This window comes from Ochotona princeps, chromosome 17 (assembly GCF_030435755.1).
Source record: "Ochotona princeps isolate mOchPri1 chromosome 17, mOchPri1.hap1, whole genome shotgun sequence".
NCBI classification, from domain to species: domain Eukaryota; kingdom Metazoa; phylum Chordata; class Mammalia; order Lagomorpha; family Ochotonidae; genus Ochotona; species Ochotona princeps.
In genome coordinates, this window is record NC_080848.1 from 16045673 (window position 1) to 16066750 (window position 21078).

Consider the following 21078-nt stretch of genomic DNA (forward strand, 5'->3'; position numbering starts at 1 on the left):
CTGTCTGGCCCCTGACCCCAGTGGATGTGAGCAGACAGCAGCCCGCTTTTCAGGACTGCTCAGGTGATGCTGTGTACTTCCAGAGCAGAGCCCTGACCTCAGCTCCGATCACAGGGCTTGCTTTTTTCAAATCATTTAGATTTGTTTTTATTTGGAAGGCAGAATTACAGAGAGAAGAAGAGACGGAAAGAGGATGTTTCATTAACTGGTTAACTGCTAGTAGCTGTAACAGCCAGAGTTGAGCTGATTCAAAGCCAGGAGCCAGGAACTTCCTCCAGGTCTCCCATGTGAGTGCAGGATCTCAAAGGTTTGGTCCATCCTCTACTGCTTTCCAAGGCCATAAGAAGGGAGCTAGATGGAAACTACAGCAGCCAGGACTGAAAACTTAGACTGCTATGCCACAATGCAGGCTACTGAGTACAAGGTTTTTTTTTTTTTTTTCAAGTTTTATTTATTTTTATTGGAAAGGCACATATACAGAGAGGAAGATCTTCCGTCTGGTGGTTCACTCCCCAAGTGACCACAATGGCTGGAGCTATGCCGATCCGAAGCCAGAAACCAGGTACTTCTCCAGGTCTCCCTTGTGGTTGCAGGATCCCAAGGCTTTGGACTGTTCTCAACTGCTTTCCCAGGACTCAGGCAGGGAGCTGGATGGGAAGCAGGTCTGCTGGCATTAGAACTGGCACCCATATGCGATCCCGGTGTGTTCAAAGAGAGGACTTTAGCTGCTAGGCCACCATACCAGGTCCCGATTACAGGTTTTTATTGGAGCTGCTCTAATTAGCATTATCTAGGAAACAGAAACTTTAACCTGATCTCCCAAACAGGTGGTAGGCACAGTTCTTGAGTGCAAGAGCCAGGGTTGGGAGTAGGCTAGACCTGGGGCTGGTCTGCTGCACCTGTTGACATACATGTGAGACAGGTCTGGGGACAGGCTGGGCAGGATCAGTCCTTAGCACACACTGGCATGGGTGAGAGCCAGGACAGGGTGCAGGCCAGCCTGGGTTGGACTGCAACACCTGCCAATTCACAGGAGGGTTGGAGGTGTGCCACGTTATACTGGGTTGCTGTACCCGCTAGTATTCACAAGAGCCAAGATCAGTGTAGGACAGCAGGTCTAGGCTGCAGCACCAGCTGACAAGTGCCAGATCTGGTGCGAATCACGACAGGCTAGACCGCAATATCCCCTGGCAGGCACAAGATCTGGAGCTGGGAATGCGCCTGGCAAGGGAACTGTGAACACTCCCCGACAGGGCAGTACTTATCACTGGTGAGCACAAGAACCAGGGCTTGGGATGGGCCAGGCTGGACAAGGCAGTGGCGCATGTCAGCATATGTGAGGACTGGGTCTGGGGGTGGGGCAGACTGAGCTAAGCCATAGCACCAATGGTTGTGCATGAGGCCAGATGGATACAGGGCTGGGCTGGGTTAGGCCCCAGCAGAGACTGACACACTCAAAAACTGGGATTAGGAGTATTCCTTGTAGGGTAATTGGGGATCATCCTGACTAGGCTGGGACCAGGCAGCTGCATCCAATGGTATGTTTATTGGCTGGTGCAAGTGACAGACTGCACCTGACCCTGCACTGGCTGGCACAGATAAGAGTCAAGACTGAGGTCACCCCAGATGAGCTTTCTTGGGGGACTCCCCAACTAGATTACTGGGCTCAGACTCTGGTCACAAGGAAAATCACAGGATGTGTGTTCTGACCTTGGAGAGCATGCTTCAACTCTGGGCCTCCTTAGTTGCTGATGCCTGTGCAGTGGCCATGTCCCACCCACCTTCTTCCATACCTGACCCTCCCCCGCAATTAGAGGCTTATATGGTGTGTGTCCTTCTTGAGCATGTAAATAATAGTAAAAAGAAAATGGAAAAATTCACAAAGTTTTGAGAAGAAATGCACTGAGCTCCTTTTGGGGGTGGTCCTGTGTTTCTTGCCATATCACATGGTTTCTTTACACAGGAGTATGTAAGTGAGAGTTGTTATTTTGAACAAACTTTTTTCGTGGTCTTTACAGTAATAAGTTCCCTTTTAGACAATGGTGACTCGTTGGTAGGTTCTTCCCAAGGGGCTAAGAAATTCCTGTTCTGAAAAGTCCAGAAAGTCTTTGGGTGACTGGCTGTTTCATTTTTGGTTTTCTTTTCACTTAGACGATCATATTTGTCTTTCCATCTTATGCTGTATCCACCGACTGCTCCCCTAGGCATAGTAGATGCTTTGAGGTAATGAAGCTCTGTGATGCCCTACACCAGGCACGAGGGCACAAAGGGATTTCACTTCTCTCCCATGCACCCTTAATGGTACCTGGCAATCAGATCACTCAGGTCACAAAGTGCTATCACTTTGTGCATTTCAGGGTTCAAGGAAATGATTATTAAGTCATAGCTTAGAATTATCCTAGAGACGGAAATATTTTAGTTAGTTCTTTATATTAACTTGTAATTTGAAAAACCAGAATTGAGATGTGAAATAAACTGGCTTCTCTTAAAATTTTTCCAGTGAAGTAATTACAGAAGTGACTTTTCCCAGATGATCTGGCTATACATGGCTTAGAGATAACACTTCTTAGGAAGAATGTTTGGTCTGATTACCTGTGGCAGCTGTTGTTAAGTGTGTTTTGTAACTAAGCAGCCTGTAAGGAGAGGAGTATTTGTGTGCTTGCCACATACTGCCCTTAAAAAAATTTCATATATATATATATATATATGCTAGAAACAGAATTGTCTACCTTTACACCAAGAAGGTTGGAAAGGCACCGAAATCTGCATGTGGCGTGTGCCCAGACCAACTGCGAGGGGTTTGTGCTGTAGGTCTAAAGTGCTGTTGAGGTTGTCTAAGACAAAAAATAAAAACATGTCCACAGGGCCGATGGTGGCTCCACGTGTGCTGAATGTGTCTGTGACAGGATCAAGCGGGCTTTCCTTACTGAGGAGCAGAAAATCATTGTGAAAGTGTTGAAGGCACAAGCACAGTCAGAAAGCTAAATAAAAGCATGAAACTTTTTGAGTAATTAAAAATAATTCAAAAGGTTAAAAAAAAGCTGCTGAAAATGTTTGAGCAGTTGCCTGAGAAGGAAGAAATCGTAAACAACAGCTACTAAAACAAACAAACAAACAACCAAAAAGAAACAAAAAGAACAAAACCAGGAAACCTTTTTATTCCTCTCCAACATTGGTGGAAGATTTTGTTAATCAGTGGAATATTGGTTCTTCAATATTTAGTCTTCAGAAAGTTCATAGAAAATGCATACTGTGAAATACAATGCATAGATTTCAAAAATATTTGCTTGTGATGTTTGGCCTAGTGGTTGAGATGTCTGCATCCCATGTGGATGCCTGGGTCCAGGCTCTGCTCCCAGCTCCTCATTCCACTTCCTGTTAGTGCAGACCCGGGGAGGCAGCAGGTGATGGCTCACATAGCTGGGTTCCTGCCGCCAAGGAGTGAGACCTGGATTGAGCTCATAAAGAATGAACTCACGTGGCAGTTTATTTGAAAGGTTCCCCCAAAGAGGATGCAAGTATCCTCACAGTTTGACCAAAAACCATCCCACAGAAAAGTGAACTTTAAATTTCATTCTCTTGGATCTTTTGGTAGTCCTTTTTTTTTTTTTTTTTTTTTTTTTAAAAGCCTCATACTGATGTTCTCATTTGTTTGAATAAGTTAATAAATATTTTAGATATATGTTGTAAATGCTAAGTACATGTTGAATTCTAAAATTTTATATTTATTAAAGTTTTTAAATTTTAGTTTTTTTAAAAAATGTATTTTTATTGGAAAGTTAGATTTACAGAGAGGAGGAGAGACAGATCTTCTATCTGCTGGATCACTCTCCAAGTGGCAGCAATAGGTGGGGCTAAGCCAATCTGAAGCCAGGAGCCAGGAGCTTCTTCCAGGTCTCCCATGTGGATGTAGGGTCCCAAGGCTTTGGGCCGTCCTTGACTGCTTTCCCAGGCCACAACCAGGGAGCTGGATGGGAAGTGGAGCAGCCCGGATACAAACCAGCGCCTGTATGGGATCCTGGCACTTGCAAGGCAAGGGAGGGTTTTAGCTACTAGACTACTGCACTGGGCCTAAAATTTTAAAAACCCACTAAATGAGTGAAAAGTATCTTAATAGTTTTTCCATGGTTGCACCTTCAAGTGATGACATTTTTGGTTTTTAAACTTATGAGTACTCCGGGCTATCACAATAGTTCAATTTAGCTAATTGTCTGCCTCACAGCACTGGCATCCATATATGGGAACTGGTTCATGTCATTGGTGCTCCAGTTCCCGTATAGCTCCCTGCTTATTGCTTAGGAAACAGTGGAAGGTGGCTCAAGTCCTTGGGCTCCTGTGCTTGCATGGGAGACCCAGAAGAGGCTGGAGTCTACTGGCTTCAGATCAGCTCAGCTCCAACCATTGCAGCCAGTTGGGAAATGAACCAGTGGATGGAAGAGCTCTCTCTGTAAATCTGCTTTTCCAATAAAAATAAATACATCTTTTAAAACATGGGTACTGAAGAATTGAAATCTCGTCTGGATCTATCACACGGGTGACATTGAGCCAAGTCTCTGGGCCGTTCTCTGCTGCTTTCCCAGGCATATTATCAAGGAACTGGAATGGAAACAGGGCAGCCAGGACTGGCACTGTGATGTAGCATGCCAGTGTCATAAACAACCTGTTGTACCATGTTGGCCCCTGTGTGTTTTTCCTGCTGGGCACTGTTGCTTTATTAGTTGTCCTCTGCAAAGACTATGGGGGAGGTACTCCCTGTACTTCCCTGAGTATGTGCCAGGGTGCTGGGCCTGTTCATGCTCTCTTTGCTCAGAAGAGCGGCAGCCTATCAGGTAGGAGGGAGGACCTCATGCAGCCCTGTGAGCCAGACCTCTGTTCACTGGCCAGCCTGCTGCTTCTGGAGCATACAATCTGCTGCTTTGGTCACTAGCTTGCTTACTGATTGTTTTTATGAAAGAAAGGGCTAGTCTGTGATTAGGTGCTTCTTCGCATCTCTGATGAGTCAATCAAGAACTGCAGTCAGTAACTCCAGATATTTTGATCTTTTTGTTTTTTTGTTTGTTTAAACATTTATTTATTTTTATTGGAAAATCAGATATACAGAGAGGAGGAGAGACAGAGAAGATCTTCCATCTGATGATTCACTCCCCAAGTGCCCACAATGGCTGGAGCTGAGCCAATCCAAAGCCAGGAGCCAGGAACCAGGAGCCTCTTCCTGGTCTCCCATGCGAGTGCAGGGTTCCAAAGGCTTTAGGCCATCCTCGACTGCTTTCCCAGGCCACAAGCAGGGAGGTGGCTGGGAAGTGGGGCCGACACCTGTATGGGATCCCAGTGTGTGCAAAGTCAAGGACTTTGACCACTAGGCTACCACGCTGGGCCCAGATCTTTCTTTGAATATTCTCACTGTCCCCAAAGAAGCAGCTCAGAATTACCCCACCCATACATGTCTCAGTCTCAGCGTTATTATGGGGTCTTCCAGAGAGCACCTGGTAGGTGGCTGCTGATGATCTAGACTGTGCAGAGAGTTAGAGATGGGTTATCTGGGCATCCCACCTAGGTAGACAGACTCAGGAGCAATTTGGATGTCTGATAATTAGCTTCCCTTCTGTGTCATCAAGAAAGATAAACTTACTTTTCCTTCAGTGGGGGACTCCCAAGTGGCTTCTCACCCTTTTAAACCAAAGTCTTAGATTGACTCTCTGTCCTTGCTGAACACGTACATTGCTCAGGTTGGTCCCTCTACAGGTTTGCTGTGTCTAGCTCCCCACTCACCTGAAGGGCTGTAGGTGGAGAGTAAAGAATTGGCATTTTTCCTCCATTTTTGTTATTAATATTATTTTATGATATGGTTCCATAGGCTCTGGGAATTCCCTTTTCCTCTCCCCCTCCCCCATCACACTGTTTTCCCCTATATTATTACAATGGTATAGTTCTTCATAAATAGTCATAAGTCCATCATTGTGGGCATGGATAATGGCAAAGAGTCTAGCATCATCTTTTTTTTTACATTTTATTATTTTTAGAATTATTATTATCATTTTATGATACAGTTCCATAGGCTCCTGTTATTTCCCTTATCCCTGACCCAATTCCCCCCTCCCCCCACCTAGTTCCTCTATATCATTACTAAAGTATAGTTCTTCATGCACAGTCATATGTCCATCATTGCGGGCCTGAACAATGGCAGAGAGTCCAGCATCCTATTGTAAAGATATAGTAAACAGCTTCATTGTAAGTCCATCTTTGTCTGGAAGTAGGAATGCATACTACATTGTATCCTCACATCTGGATATGTTAGTCTGCATTTCGCAGCTACTGTACATCCCCTCAAATGAAAAATCATAATACAAAATCAGCGATAGAAAGAAAAATAGAAATTTACAATGCCATGAAGTTAAATAACATGTTATTAGATATGACAGTCTCCATTACACAGCTACTATACATCCCCTTAAATAAAAAGCCACAAAACAAAATCAACATCAGGAAGAAAAAAGAAATTAACACCATCATGAAGTTAAATAACATGCTACCAAATGACTAACGTGTAGCTGAAGAAATGAAAATCAAGAGCCTTCTTGCAGAAAATGATGCTTCTGTATGATCTGTGAGTCTTTGAAGAATTTAATCAGAAGAAAGTGTTTTGAAGATATGAAACTAACAGAATACATCAAAACCCATGCAATATAGTTTCCACTGATTTTTGTTGGTGAAATGTATCTCTTCTAGACAATGAATAGATGGGTTTTGTTTTTTAATCCAGTCTACTAATCTATGACGTTTGATTGAGCTTAAGCCATTTACATTCAGGGTTAATATGTGTGGGTGGTACTTTGGTCCTGTCATTTTAGGAATGGGTTGTTCATTGGTTTAGTCTTCTGTTGTCGTTTTACTGGGATGTTGTTCCCATTTGCCTTTGGCTTTGTTTGGTGCTATTCCTATTCTCTGTCAAGAGAACATCTTGAAGTATCAATTGTATGGCGGGTTTGGAAGAGGCAAATTCTTTTAACTTTTCTTTACTATGAAAGAATTTTATTCCATTTTCAAAGACAAAAGAAAGCTTTGCTGGATATGTTATCCTAGGCTGACAATTTTTTTCTTTTAGAATCTGGAATATGTCACTCCATTCTCTTCTTGCCTGTAGAGTTTCCTGTGAGAGATCTCCTGTGAGTTTAATTGGCATTCCTTTATATGTCAATTGATTTTTTTCACGTGCACATTTAAGGATCTTTTCCTTACGTTCGATTGAAGAGAGCTTGATCATCATGTGTCTTGGTGAAGATCGCTTTTGATCAGGCCTGTTGGGAGTTCTGTGCCCCTCCTGGATCTTGTTTCCCAATTCTTTCTCTAGATTAGGGAAATTTTCCTTTATTATTTCATTAAATATATTTGTAAAACCAGTTTCTCTTTCTGCCCCTTCTGGGACTGCCATAACTCTTATATTAGGCCTCTTAATAGTGTCTTTCAACTCTTGAATACTTTTTTTGGCCTGAACCAGCTCTGCTTTCAGCTTTTTGTCTCTTCCCCCGACGACAGGATATATCTTCCAATTCTGAGATTCTTTCTTCTGCTTGCTTCATTCTATTTTGGAGATTCTGCACTGTACTTTTAATTTGCTCTACTGTGTTCTTAATTTCTGATGTATCAGCCTTGATTTGCTTTATTGCTGCTATTGCTTGTGTAAAATATTCCTTAAATTCTTTGAACTCTTGTATGTGCTTCTTATTGTTGATCAGAAACTTTAAAATGAGTTTTCTGAATTCTGTGTCCCCCATTTTCTCAATGTCTTCTTCAGTTAACTCTGAGGTTGGTATAGGGTTTTGCTCCTTTGCAGGGGAGTCTTCAGTAATATTCATTGTGCCTTTATCTCTTCTTTTGCTGTTGGTCATTGCACTTACGGTTAACAGAGTTTTCTCCTTGGAGCGGGTTTCTAAGCTGTGTCACCCACAGGTCTACAATGCGATTTTACTTATTGCAGTTGGTACACAACTCTTTGCTTGCAGCCAATTGTGCCACTCTCTCCAGCAAGTTCCAGGTCTGGGTTCTTATGTTAAATTTCCACAAAGAACTCCGTAGCCCCAACTCCTGGCTCACCACTCTCCACCTCCTGTGATACTGTGCTGAGGCTGTACTGTTGTCTGTACAACCTTTCTTCCACTTCCGGTTGGAGCAGGTCCCAGGATTAGGGAGACACCAGGTGTCCTATATAGCTAGGGTGTTGGTGGCGCTGATCTTGCCAGAACCTGTTGGACGTTAGGTCTGGGTGCCACACGGATCTATTTTGACTGGTATGATGTCACAGTCGGTATTATTTTCCTGTGGGACCAGTGCAATCCACTGAACTCAGTAAGTTCTCGTGAGCTCAGCACATGCGCAGGTCACTGTTGTCCTCTGCAGTCCTAAAGCTTTTGCCACAGTGTACAAATGGCACTTGACTTGCCCCTACTAGAGTTCTTGATCTGCTGGCCGTCAGATCTGAGGGCTACCCAGACCTGTCTTGGGTGGAACCTGTAGAATGCCACGTTGCTGCAGTTCACTGCATCAGAAATGGGCTCACTCCCAGCTCAGCATATGCTCAGTCCTTTCCCTTGCTTTTGCCTCCTTACGCAAAATGGCACCCAATTTGGCTCTAGGGGGCTGACTGAGCTGTGAAATCCACCCTGTTCTTGCACTGCCCGTCTCGGATCTGCTGCTGTGTCTCTGCTCCTGGTCAAATCAAACCAGCAGGACGGACAGTTGTTTGTCTGGGTTCACCTCCCAAGCTCCCAGTGAAAATCCCTTCCCACCTGGTTGCTGGTGGAGTTCAGATCACCTGTTAGCTGAATGCCGTTGGAATATCAGTCACTGCAACACCACACCGTTGTGTCCGCTGCTTTCCTGTGTCTGTCAGTCTCCAGGTACCCCTCTGCTGTTGTTCTGTCCTTTCCTACAACCTGAAATATGTCCTGTCTGCTTCCTCCTGATTAAATGTTTCTCCATCCGTTCAAATGTGTCCTTACCCTATTCTTCCATCTTGATTCTAGCATCATATTGTCAAAATATATTTCACAGTTTCATTGGGAGTCTATCTTTGATCTGGAAGTGGAGATGCATTCTGCGTTGTTTCCTCACATCTGGATATGACAGTCTTCATTACACAGTTGTTTTGTGGCTTTTCATTTAAGAACTGACTTTTTTTTCAAAGATTTTTTATTATTATTATTGGAAAAGCAGATGTACAGTGAGGAGACACAGAGAGAGAAATCTTCCATCTGCTGGTGCAATCCTCAGATGACCGCAATAACTGATCCGAAGCCAGGATCCAGATCTCCTGCATGGATGCCATGTCCCAAGGATTGTGCCGTCCTCCACTGCTATCCCAGGCTATAAGCAGGGAGCTGGATCAGAAGCAGAGCAGCCAGGGCACAAACTGGTGCCCACAAGAGATGCTGGCACTTGAAGGTAGAGGATTAGCCTGTTGAGCCCTGGCACCAGCCCTAGAACTGACGCTTGTTGAACATCTGTTGTGTGCTACACACTGAGTGTGCAGTGCTTGGAGCCAGCATTGTGGCTGGCTGCCTGCAGCACTGGCATCCCGTATGGATGCCTGTTTGAGTCCTGCTTGCTGTACTTCCAATCCAGTTCCTTAATAATGCTCGTGGGAAAGCAGCAAAAGATGGCCCACGTGACTGGGCCCTGACCACCCACTTGGGAGACACAGATGAAGCTCTTGACTCCTGGCTTCAACTTGGTCTAGCTCCAGCTATTGCAACCATTTGGGGGAGTAAACCAGTGGATGAAAGATCTCTGCTTTCTCTCCTTCTTTGTAATTCTTTCAAAATAAATAAACAAATTAAACAGTTCTCAGTGGTCTTGTGAGATGGATATTATGACTTCTACTTCATAGAGGAGGTAAAAGTGGGGCTGCCGAGATTAGAACAGGCGCCCATATGGGATCCCAGTGCATTCAAGATGAGGACTAGCTGCTAGGCTATGCCGCCGGGCCCAAGATCTAGAATTTAAGTAACTTTTCAACCTCATGAACCTTTTTTTTTTTTTTTTAAAGATTTATTTTATTTTTATTACAAAGTCAGATATACTGAGAGGAGGAGAGACAGAGAGGAAGTAGAGCTGCTGGGATTAGAACCAGCGGCCATATGGGATCAAGGCGAGGACCTTAGCCACTAGGCCACACTGCCGAGCCCAACCTCATAAACCTTTGACAGACAGTGAAGTCTGGTGCTTGGCATTATGCCTGCTTGTCATCCCAGGTTAAGACAAATGGTGGTATCCTGGAAGGAAAGATTGTGAATGTGCCTGTTGTTCTAAACTGGAAAAAGTGTACAGGAGTCTTCCCAAAGTATCTCCTTCCCTAATCACATCTCTGGCCCCTGTGCTGATCAGTGGGTTATTTCTAGATTGTCTATTCCCACTTGGGCCCATTGTGACCACATGAATACTTTGGTTGGCAGGCGGTGTCCCTGACTCCTGCAGGATGGCCCAATGGAACCAGCTGCAGCAGCTCGATACGCGGTACCTGGAGCAGCTCCACCAACTGTACAGTGACAGCTTCCCCATGGAGCTTCGGCAGTTTCTGGCCCCTTGGATCGAGAGTCAAGATTGGTGAGTGCTTCACAAGAAACTCCCCAGACTGGTAGGTTTGGGTTTGAATCAAGACACCTGATCTGTTTTGACCTCATGCTTTGCTTACTATTTCATGAAAAACTTACGGGCATAGGTAATGGGAACTAGAGACCAGCAGGTAAAGAGGTACCTTTAGGGCCCGTTGTGGTGCCTAGTGGCTAAAGTTCCCACCTTGAATTCGCTGGGATACCATATTGGCGCTGGTTCTAATCCTGATGGCCCCGCTTCCTATCCAGCCCACATGGGAGACCCAAAAGAGGCTCCTGGCTTTGGTTCAGTGCAGTACTGGCCATTGCAGTCACTTGGGGAGTAAATCATCAGATGGAAGATCTTTTTCTCTGTCACTTCTCTATGTATATCTGCCTTTCATATAAAAATAAATAAATCTTAAAAAAAAGAGGTACGTTAACTCTTTTTCTTTTTAAATTTATTTCTTTTTTTTTTTTTTTTTTTTTTTAAAGATTTTATTCATTTTATTACAGCCAGATATACACAGAGGAGGAGAGACAGAGAGGAAGATCTTCCGTCCGATGATTCACTCCCCAAGTGAGCCGCAACGGGCCGGTGAGCGCCGATCCGAAGCCGGGAACCAGGAACCTCTTCCATGTCTCCCACGCGGGTGCAGTGTCCCAATGCATTGGGCCGTCCTCAACTGCTTTCCCAGGCCACAAGCAGGGAGCTGGATGGGAAGTGGAGCTGCCGGGATTAGAACCGGCGCCCATATGGGATCCCGGGGCTTTCAAGGCGAGGACTTTAGCCGCTAGGCCACGCCGCCGGGCCCTTTAAATTTATTTCAAAAGCAGAATTAGAGGTAAACACACACACACACACACACACACACACACACACATACACATGTCTTCTACACTGATTGATTCCCCAAATGGCCACAACTACAGAGCTGGCCCAGATCAAAGCTGGGAGCTAGGAGCTTCTTCTGGGTCACCCATGTGGGTTCCGGGTCCTAAGCATTTAGGCTCTCCTCTGCTGTTTTTCAGGGTGCACTGACAGGAAGTTGGGTTGGAAGTGGAGCAGTCCAGTGGGACATGAACCAGTGCCCATATGGGATGCTAATGCCCAGGCAGCAGTTTTACTTACTGTGCCACACTACGCCGCGATGCCGGCCCCTGGTCTTTTTAAGGTTTTCTTTGTTGGAAGGACATATGGGTGGGAGCTGGTGCTGTGGTGCTGTTAACCATTTATGGCACCAGTTTAGATCTCAGTTGTTTCACTTCCAATCCAGCTCCGTGCTAATCTGTCTGGGAAAGCAGTAGAGGATGACCCAAAGCCTTGGAACCCTGCACCCACTTGGGAGACCTTGGGAGAGGTTCTTGGTTCCTGGCTTCAGAACAGCCCAGCTCTGGACCTTGTAGCCATTGGGGTGGTGAAGCAGCAGGTGGAACATCTCTCTCTGTCTTCCCTTCTCTCAGTAACTCTGCCTTCGAAGTAAAAATAAATACATCTTTAAAAACTTTAAAACTTTTAAACTTTTTAAAGTTTATTTTTGAGAGAGCAGGAGTAAGGTTGATGCAGAGAGAGAAACAGCTCCCATCTTCTGGTTCATTCCCCAAATGCCTGTAACAAACTGCCTGGACCTGACCAAAACCAGGAGCTGAGAACTCATCCTGGAACGCCCAGGATGGTGACAGGAACTCCATTCATTGAGCAGTTACCTGCTGCCTCAGGAGGTCTGTGTTAGGAAGCCGGAGTCAGGAGCCAGAGGCAGGATCCGAACTGAGACATTACTATGGGAAATGCAGGTGTCTAAGTGCTGGGCCCAACATTTCCCGCTCTTCCTCCGGGATGCTGGTGTGTGTGTGTGTGTGTGTGTGTGTGTGTGTGTGTGTGTGTACACGCATGCACATTGAACTTTCAATCATTCCTCACTGTTCTGTCTGCTAGGGCCTACGCGGCCAGCAAAGAGTCCCATGCCACCTTGGTGTTTCACAATCTCCTGGGTGAGATTGACCAGCAATATAGCCGCTTCCTGCAAGAGTCCAATGTCCTCTATCAGCACAATCTGCGCAGAATCAAGCAATTTCTCCAGGTAGGAGGGGCCCTGGGCCTGTCGTCTTTGAGGGGAGGGTTTTTTATCTCTGGCTAAGTACTGAGAACCTATTTCACCCTCTCAGTCAGAGGAGCGATAATCAGCTGTTCTCAATCAAGTCTCTCTACAACCCTGTCACCCCAGTACATTTCTTTTGTTTGTTTGTTTGTTTGTTTTTTGTTTTTTTTTCTTGTCCCTAGCACATTTCATCAGTCCCTTCTCTTGCAGCAGTTGGCTGTTGGGTTAATCCCATCACACCTGTTAGCACCACTGGGTTCCCCCCTTAGGACTGTTGACTGCTGCTGTTGAATGTGGAGAATGTGCCCAGGCTTGGATTCCTTGACGGAGCCCTCTGTTCTGAGACTTGGAGCAGTGCACCTGCTCTCAGACAGCACCCAGCCTACCCTAACTGCCTGCCTGCTTCTCTCTTCTCCCTCTCATCCCCACTGATGTCAGCCAGGCTCTCAGGCTGTGGCTGTTTTGTTTCGCATCGGAATTGTAACTGGTTCCTCAGTTGGTGAGGAACTTCTCTGGTCAGCTGCTGCCCTTCACTTTCTTCTGTCTGCCTATAGAGCAGGTACCTTGAGAAACCAATGGAGATTGCCCGCATTGTGGCCCGGTGCCTGTGGGAAGAGTCCCGACTCCTCCAGACAGCAGCCACTGCCGCCCAGGTAAGCCCCGAGAAGGCCCACAGCACTGCTAGGAGGAAGTGGAAAGTCACACAGCTAAGTCATGTGACAAAGCACACATTTTCCTAAGTATCTGAGAAAGGAAGGAATAGACCAATAACCATAAAAATCCATTGGAAAATGTTCAGATACACAAACCTAATCCCATCAAAACAGCCAATAGACACACTGATTTTAGAAGTTCTGTTTGGGGGCTAGCACTGTAATGTGGTAGGTGAAACCTCCACCTGTGGTGCAAACATCCCGTCCGGGTGCCGGTGTGAGTCCAGGCTGCTGTATTCTGAATCTGCTCCCCTGCTGATGGATCTTGGAAAGCAGTGAAAGATAGCCGATGACCTGGAGTCCCTGCTAGTGGGAGACCAGGAGAAGCTTCTGGCTTCTGGCTTTCGACTGGCCCAGCTCTGGCCATTGCCACCATTTGGGGAGTGAATCAGCAGATGAAAGATTTCACTCTCTTCCTCTGTCTCTTCTTCTCTCTCTGTAAATCCATCTTTCAAAAACAAAGAAATCTTTTTAAAAAATTCTGTTTGGAAAGACTTTCATGATATCTGTTTTTCCAGTGTCGTTCAGATTCTTTCCAAGTGTATAGAAAGACAAAAGCTGATTGCAGTGCATTTTATGAGGCGAGAATTATGGTCATGTCAAGGCCTCAAAATCACAAAATAATGAAAAACGGTGAATATTTTTGCATCCTGAGAGGTCTACAAAACATACTTTATCTTTCTTAAGATTTATTTATTTGAAAAGCAGAGTTAGAGAGGGGTAGGAGAGGAAGCAAGAGACAAATCTTCTATCCGTTGGTTCACTCTCCAAATGGCCACAGTGGTCAGAGCTGGGCTAGTCTAAAGGCAGAGTTTAAAAGTTTAAAGAGTTTCTTCTGGGTTTCCCACATATGTACAGGGGTCTAAGGACTTGGGTCATCTGCTATTGCTTTTGTAAGCACATTAGCAGGGAGCTAGATTGCAAATGAAACTGCTAGAATTTGAACCAGCGCCCATTTGGGAGGATGGTCCTGCAGATGGTGGCTTTACCCACTATACCACAGCACTGGCCCCACAAATCATGTATTATATTCTAGGAATGCAGGGATGGTTCAACTTTGTGAATTCTACTAATATAATTCATTAAATTAATAAGTTAAATAAGAAAAACTAATTTTTATTGGGTTACACAATCCAGTAATTAATTCCAGTTAAAAAAAAAAAACAGAAGATTTATTTATGAGAAGGCAGAGCTTCAAAGACAGAGGGAAATTTTATGTATACTGATTCATCCTCCAAATGGTTGCAACAACTGGGTCTGGCTCAGAAAGAAGGCAAGAGCCGGTAATTCCATGCTGGTTTCCCGTATGGCTGGCAAGGGCCCAAGCAATTTGGTCAGTAGCCTAAGGCCGAGTGGGTGATGACCAGCTAATGGGAGGAGGTGTTTATGATCCCTCAGGCCTGGCAGCTGGACCTTGGAAGAGCCTTTTGCCACTAGGGTCATTTCCACTGGCTGTGTAGCCATAAGAGAACTGCTTTTTTTGTTTTTGTTTTGTTTTCCTTCTGTCTCTCTGTTTTTCTGCTGGGAATGATGGTAGTGCCAACTTCGTATCATCAAATCAGTGTGCCATGTAGAATGCGTAGGATAGAGCCTGACGCGTGCATATGAAATCACTAGTCGTTGTTGCACTGCTGTCACCATTATCAACTCCCTCATCACTGCTATGAGAAATGGGGCAAGAAATTTTAAACAAAGATGATAAGTGCAGATGTGGGTCAGGGCGCAGATAATAGTGATACCCCTCACCATTCTATATTCTGAAGACAGGAAGTTGGCAGAGATGCCCTTGTTGATGCAAGACTCCCTAGTGTTTTTTTTTTAAAACAATACATTTTCAATTGAATTTTAATTCTATTTGAAAAACAGATAAAGATTTTCCATCCACATTTTTATTGCTCCAAGTGTCTGCAGTTGCTGGGGCTGGGACATGCTGAAGCCAGGAGGCTGAGACACCATCCAGGTCTCCCTTGTGGGTGGAGGGACCCATGTACTTGAGCCATCACCTCCTGTCTCCCAGGGAATAGCACGAAATGGAAGTGGATGTAGTATCAGGACTTGAATCCATGCACTCCAATATGAAATATAGCCATCATAAGAAACAACTTAACCACTGGGCCAAACGCCTACCTTGTCATTAGGGTTATCTGTCATGGAGAACCTTTATGTTGCCATCTTGTTGCACAAGATAAGAATGCTTGGTTGTGGGGGCCAGAGTCAGGGCATGGTAGAGTAAGCTGGCGCTTACATTGCTAGTGTCTAATAGGACTGTCGGTTCAGATCCCAGATATCTCATTTCAGATCTGGCTGCCTGCTCATGCATCTGAGAAAGCAGCGGAGGACAGCCTGGTTTTTAGATGCCTACATCCCCATAGAAGGCGCAGATGGAGTCCCAGTTCCAGGTTCCTTGCTTTGAACTGGGCCAGCCCTGGTCATTTGAACCATTTGGGGTGTGATCCAGTGGATGGAAGATCTGTCTCTTTTCTCTCTCCCTGTAAACCTTCCTTTCAAATAAAAGATAAATTTGTTTTTTAATTTTTAATTTTATTTCTTTATTTTAATCTTTTTTACAAATTAAAAAAAAAGAATGGTTGAAATCAATTTGAATAGAGGCATTAACTGTACCAAGGGAGGTGGGCGAGCAAAAAATGTCATAGATGTATTTTTTAAAAGGTGTATTTATTTATTTATTTCAAACATCATAGTCACAGAGAAGGAGAGAGACGGATCTTCCATCTGTTGATTCACTCCCCAGTTGACTGCAAAAGACAGCACTGAGGCAGGTTGAAGGCAGGAGCTTCTTCTGGGTCTCCCATGGGATTGAAAGGGATCCAAACGCTTGGGCCATCTTCCACTATTTTCCCTAGGCCATTAGGAGGGAGCTGGATGGGCAGTGGAGCATACATGGACCGGCTCTACATCATGACCCATGCACATCGAGGCTATTTTTATTCCTCTAATCCAGGGTCACTGAAAGCACAATGACCATAGTCCAAATTTAAATGAGGTATTTTGGAACCCATGCCCATTCATTCATGCATTGCCCATGGCTGCTTTCCTGCTGCAGTATCGTGACTAGATGTTTGCAGTGGCATCTGTGTGACTCAGAGAGCTTAAGCTGTCTACCTCCCAGGTGCAGAAATTGCCACCCCTGACATGGAGCTCATGTGGGGTACTTGTGGCCCTGACTCAGTCCTCACTGTTGTCAGTGTTCCACCATCTGGCATAGTCTTCAGTGTCCAGAATATCCAGCATGGGGAAAGGTTAGGGGAGGGCAGGGCAGATGTACCCCTTCTGCCCAGGGCTCTCAGGCTGGCTGGAACGAGGGAGTCACAGACACTCATAGCCAGATGAATACGGAGGAGGATGAGTCATTTTGTCTGAGGAAGTCGGGTGAGACTTCATAGGAGATAAACGTTTCAGCTGCGTTTGATGGCGAGTGACTTCAGGTGGACTTGGATTGAAGCACAGGTCAGGCTGAGTGGGCAGCGTGGCTCAGGGGAGGTGCCCGTGGGGTGGGAAACAGAGCAGGCAGCTGGGGATGCCTCAGGAACCTGTGCAAAGCATCTGGGTGCTGGGCCCAGATGTTGGCACCATTAAGCAGGGAGGGACCAGTCAGAGTCTCACGGGGTGTTTGAAGCTGGTTTCCATGGGCAGTGATTGGTTACATTTATGTTCTTGCTTCCAGAACAACACCCATTAGAAATCCACCAGAAAGTTGAACATAGGTTAGCATATCAGCTGCACTATTCGTTGGAGAGCATCTTGGTTCAATTAGAAAGCAAGGCTTGAGCCGGCAGCCACAGGGTTCGCTAGCAGAGTGTCTGCCAGCAGCTCCTTTCCACACAGTGCTTCAGAACCACAGAGACTCTGAGCATGGAGACAGAAGCCTCTAGAACTGCTGCTAGAATGAACAAAGGCCTGGCTCCTGCCCCAGGACTGCCCTAGGTCTGCCAGCATGAGGGTAGGCAGGTGCCAGCTGAAGTCCTGGTTCTTGGAAGATGTCTGTGCATAAAGACTCTTCATCTCATCCTCAGCCATCAGATAGGTCACTCCCACCCAGGGGAGACTCAGCTGGGCAGGAGCTCACCTTCTCTAGATAGCTCAGAGTTTCTTCCCCGTGGGTTGAATGGGGACCCTGAGAAAGGGAGAGGATGGCCCCCCTCTGAAGCCGGCATCCTAGGCTCGCTCCTTTTTTTTTTTTTTTTTTAAGATTTATTTTTACTGCCAAGTCAGATTTACAGAGAGAAGGAGAGAAAGAAAAATCTTCTGGCCACTGATTTACTCCCTAAGAGGCTGCAATGGCCAGTGCTGAGCCAATCTAAAGGCAGGAGTTTCTGTCAGGCCTCCCACACGGGTACAGGGTTCCAAAAACTTGGACCATCCTCGACTGCTTTCCCAGGCTACAGCAGGGAGCTGGAAGGGAAGTGGTGGTGTCCATATGGGATTCTGCCACATGCAAGGCTAGAACTTTAGCCACTAGGCTACCATGCTGGGCCCATTTGGCTCTCTTTTGGAGACATCCAATAGCAACCTAGAGAACAGAGGACAAGTGAGAGAGGTTAGAAGTGAAGAATCAACAGCAGGGCCATGACCTAGAGAGCAATTTGAGGAACTACAGATACAGAGTCAGGATGGATGTGAGGAGGAGATCAGACACCTGAGGATTCCTACTGTGAAAACTGGGTCTTTTTTTTTTTTCTTTTTTAAAGATTTATTTATTTTTACTTGAAAGTCAGTCACAAATGGTTGTGATGGCCAGAGCTGGGCTGATCTGAAGCCAGGAGCTTCCTCTGACACTCCCACGTGGGTGACAGGGACCCAAGCTCTGGAGCCATCATCTGCTGCCTTCAAGGGTGTGCATTAGCAGGAAGCTGGTTTGGCGTAGCCAGAACTTGAACCCGGTACTCTGATAGGAGACGTAGGTGTTCCAGGCAGTGACTTACCTGCCACGTCACACACCTGCCCTGGGATGATTTCTTATGGTTCCACAGAAACGTGTCCAGTAGCACATTGAAACAGACATCAATGTCTGCTGTTGTAAGTTGTCCCCGGGGGTGGGAAATCTGGATTGTTCTCTTAGCTCCTGGCTTTGGCTCCAGCCAGAAATTGTACCCGCAGATGGGAGCTCCGTTTCTTCTTTCTACCAGTCTCATTGTCTCTTAAATAAATAAATAAATAAATAAATAAATAAACAAGTAAATATAAAAAATAATACAATTCTTTATAATTGTGAATCTTGAACATTCCTACCTATAAGCTTTCCGTGTGTCAGCTCTCCTAGTTCAGTTCATTGAGTAGGCTCATACTCTGGCCTGTGGGTGAAATGTTAGCCACGCAGGGGCTGGCATTTGGCATCAGCATGTTAAGCCACCGCCTACATTGTTGCCATCCCAGTATCAGAGTGCAGCTTTGGGTCAGTTGCTCTGCTTATAATCCAGTTTCCTGCCAATGCACCTGAGAAGGTTTGGGGAAGACAGCTCAGGTACTAGGACCCTTGTCACCTATGTGAGAAACCCAGGTAAAGTTTTCAGCTGCTGGATTTGGCCTGGCCCGGCCCTGGCTGTGTGACTCCATGGAGCGAGACCCAGTGGCTGAAAGATCTCTCTGTCTTGCCTTCTGTCTCTGTTGTTCTGCCTTTCAAATACATGAGTCTTTGAATAAGATAACCAGTCACGCAGAACAGACCAAGAGGCTCACTTCACCCAAGGCTGACAACACCACTGAGTCCAGTTCCCTCCTGCTCGCTCACAGTGCCAGTGGTGCCTGGAGCCACCAGCAAGAAGGGCATGATGGACAGGGGTATACTTGGTTCCAGGGGTCATGCATTCAAACGCACCTTAACTTCTCTTTGGCAGCAAGGAGGCCAGGCCAGCCACCCCACTGCTGCTGTGGTGACGGAGAAGCAGCAGATGCTGGAACAGCACCTGCAGGATGTGCGAAAGAGAGTACAGGTGAAGCCACTGGGAAGGGAGCCTTTTCCTGGGGTTAGTGCGTGCAGGTCATCTCTGTGCACCTTTTTTGAGGTTTGAGTTTTGTTTTGGTTCCACTCAGAAACTCTTTTCCTTCTCCCTAAGGAAATCTCTTTTGGGGGTGTGTTTATTTGAAACAGGATCTAGAACAGAAAATGAAAGTGGTAGAGAATCTCCAGGACGACTTTGATTTCAACTACAAAACCCTCAAGAGTCAAGGAGGCAAGTGACTTAAAAAACATGAAAGTCTCCGATAGAGAGTGAGTTTGTGCATCGAGTTGTAGAATTTGTCCTGAATCTGTGTTCATAATGTATCGTGAGGGCTGGCTGTGGTGCTTAGGGGACCTTGTGGCTGAGAGATCTACATTCTCTTAGGCCACGATCAAGGAGTGTCTCTTCCACAGACATGCAGGACCTGAATGGTAACAACCAGTCTGTGACCAGGCAGAAGATGCAACAGCTGGAGCAGATGCTTACGGCGCTGGATCAGATGCGGAGGGTAAGTGCCCCGGACAGCCTCCCCGGCTGCCTGGTGCACACGTGGTGTTCAGGCAGCTCAAGGCAGGACTTGACAGCTGGCTAAGACGTTCCTTCTCTGGAACTGACCAAAGCCAGTGGTCAGTGCTGAAGGAGGGAATGTCCTCTGACTTTGTTTTGGTCCCCACGCCCCTAGAACATTGTGAGTGAGCTGGCGGGACTTTTGTCTGCCATGGAGTACGTGCAGAAAACCCTCACAGACGAAGAGCTGGCTGACTGGAAGAGGAGGCAGCAGATCGCGTGCATTGGGGGTCCTCCCAACATCTGCCTTGATCGTCTCGAAAACTGGTAAGAGGGCGAAGAGAAGCTTCCCCTCTCCTAGAAGGCTGCATTAAACAATGGCCAAAATTGTGGGCCACAGAATTGGTATTGTGTCTCTAAGCTGGAGACCTTCACATACTCCAGTTTAGTCCAGTAATGAAAACTTTTACTGTATTTGGACAAATTAAAAAATACATATTTTGTTTATTTATTTGTGAGGCAGAGAGAGAGAAAGAGAACTGCTGTCTGCTGTTTGTTTATTCCCCAAATGCCGGGCATCAGTTGAGACTGAAGTGGGCTGGAGCAGGAGCCAAGAGGAATTCAGTCTGGGTCTCCCAGTTAGTTGAGCCTTCCTCCCTGCTTCCCAGGCTCTGCAGAGGCAGGAAACTGGAACTGGAAACCTGAGCTGAGACGTGTGTGGGCCCTGGACATCCCCACTGCTAGGCTAAAGGCCTGGTCATTTTAGTCATCTAAAACAACACATAGTCTTTATAAGGGAAATAGTTCAAATATAGTTCAAATATAGACCGTTAGTAAGGAGATGAAAAATCTTTTAACAGCTTATCATTCAGAGGTATCAATAGTTAGTTAAGATTTTAGTGACCATCCATCTAGCCATCCATCATGGCTATAGACGTAAAGATAGGACTCCATGCAGTGTTCAGTCAGCAGGTTCATTGTTTAGATGTTATTCTGTAACCTTGGCTTCTAAACATTGTGTACAAGCTTAAGCTAAGAGAATCTCAACCCAAGAGGGAACTGATACAGTGAACATGAAACTGGAAATTTGAGATAAGTCTATGGGTGAGAGTACTGAGTGCCACTCTGCCCTCGCAAGTTTTGTTATTTTACTGAAAGCTGTTTAAATGCTTCCTGTTCAGGGAGTTGGGAAGCTTGAGTTGTAGCAGTGGGA

At 45.8% G+C, this 21078-nt stretch overlaps 1 protein-coding gene across 4 annotated transcripts in view; it reads left to right on the forward strand.

Annotated features, from left to right (window-relative positions):
* STAT3 (signal transducer and activator of transcription 3) overlaps positions 1-21078 on the forward strand; it is a 61410-nt gene that overhangs the window by 23153 nt on the left and 17179 nt on the right. For all 4 annotated transcript variants that reach the window (XM_058676214.1, XM_058676216.1, XM_058676215.1 and 1 more), the window contains exons 2-8: positions 10449-10599; positions 12523-12667; positions 13240-13338; positions 19254-19349; positions 19508-19589; positions 19772-19866; positions 20041-20192. In XM_058676214.1, coding sequence (XP_058532197.1) covers positions 10472-10599; positions 12523-12667; positions 13240-13338; positions 19254-19349; positions 19508-19589; positions 19772-19866; positions 20041-20192 — 797 coding nt within the window. In that variant the 5' untranslated portion in view covers positions 10449-10471. The remainder of the gene's footprint in view (positions 1-10448; positions 10600-12522; positions 12668-13239; positions 13339-19253; positions 19350-19507; positions 19590-19771; positions 19867-20040; positions 20193-21078) is intronic.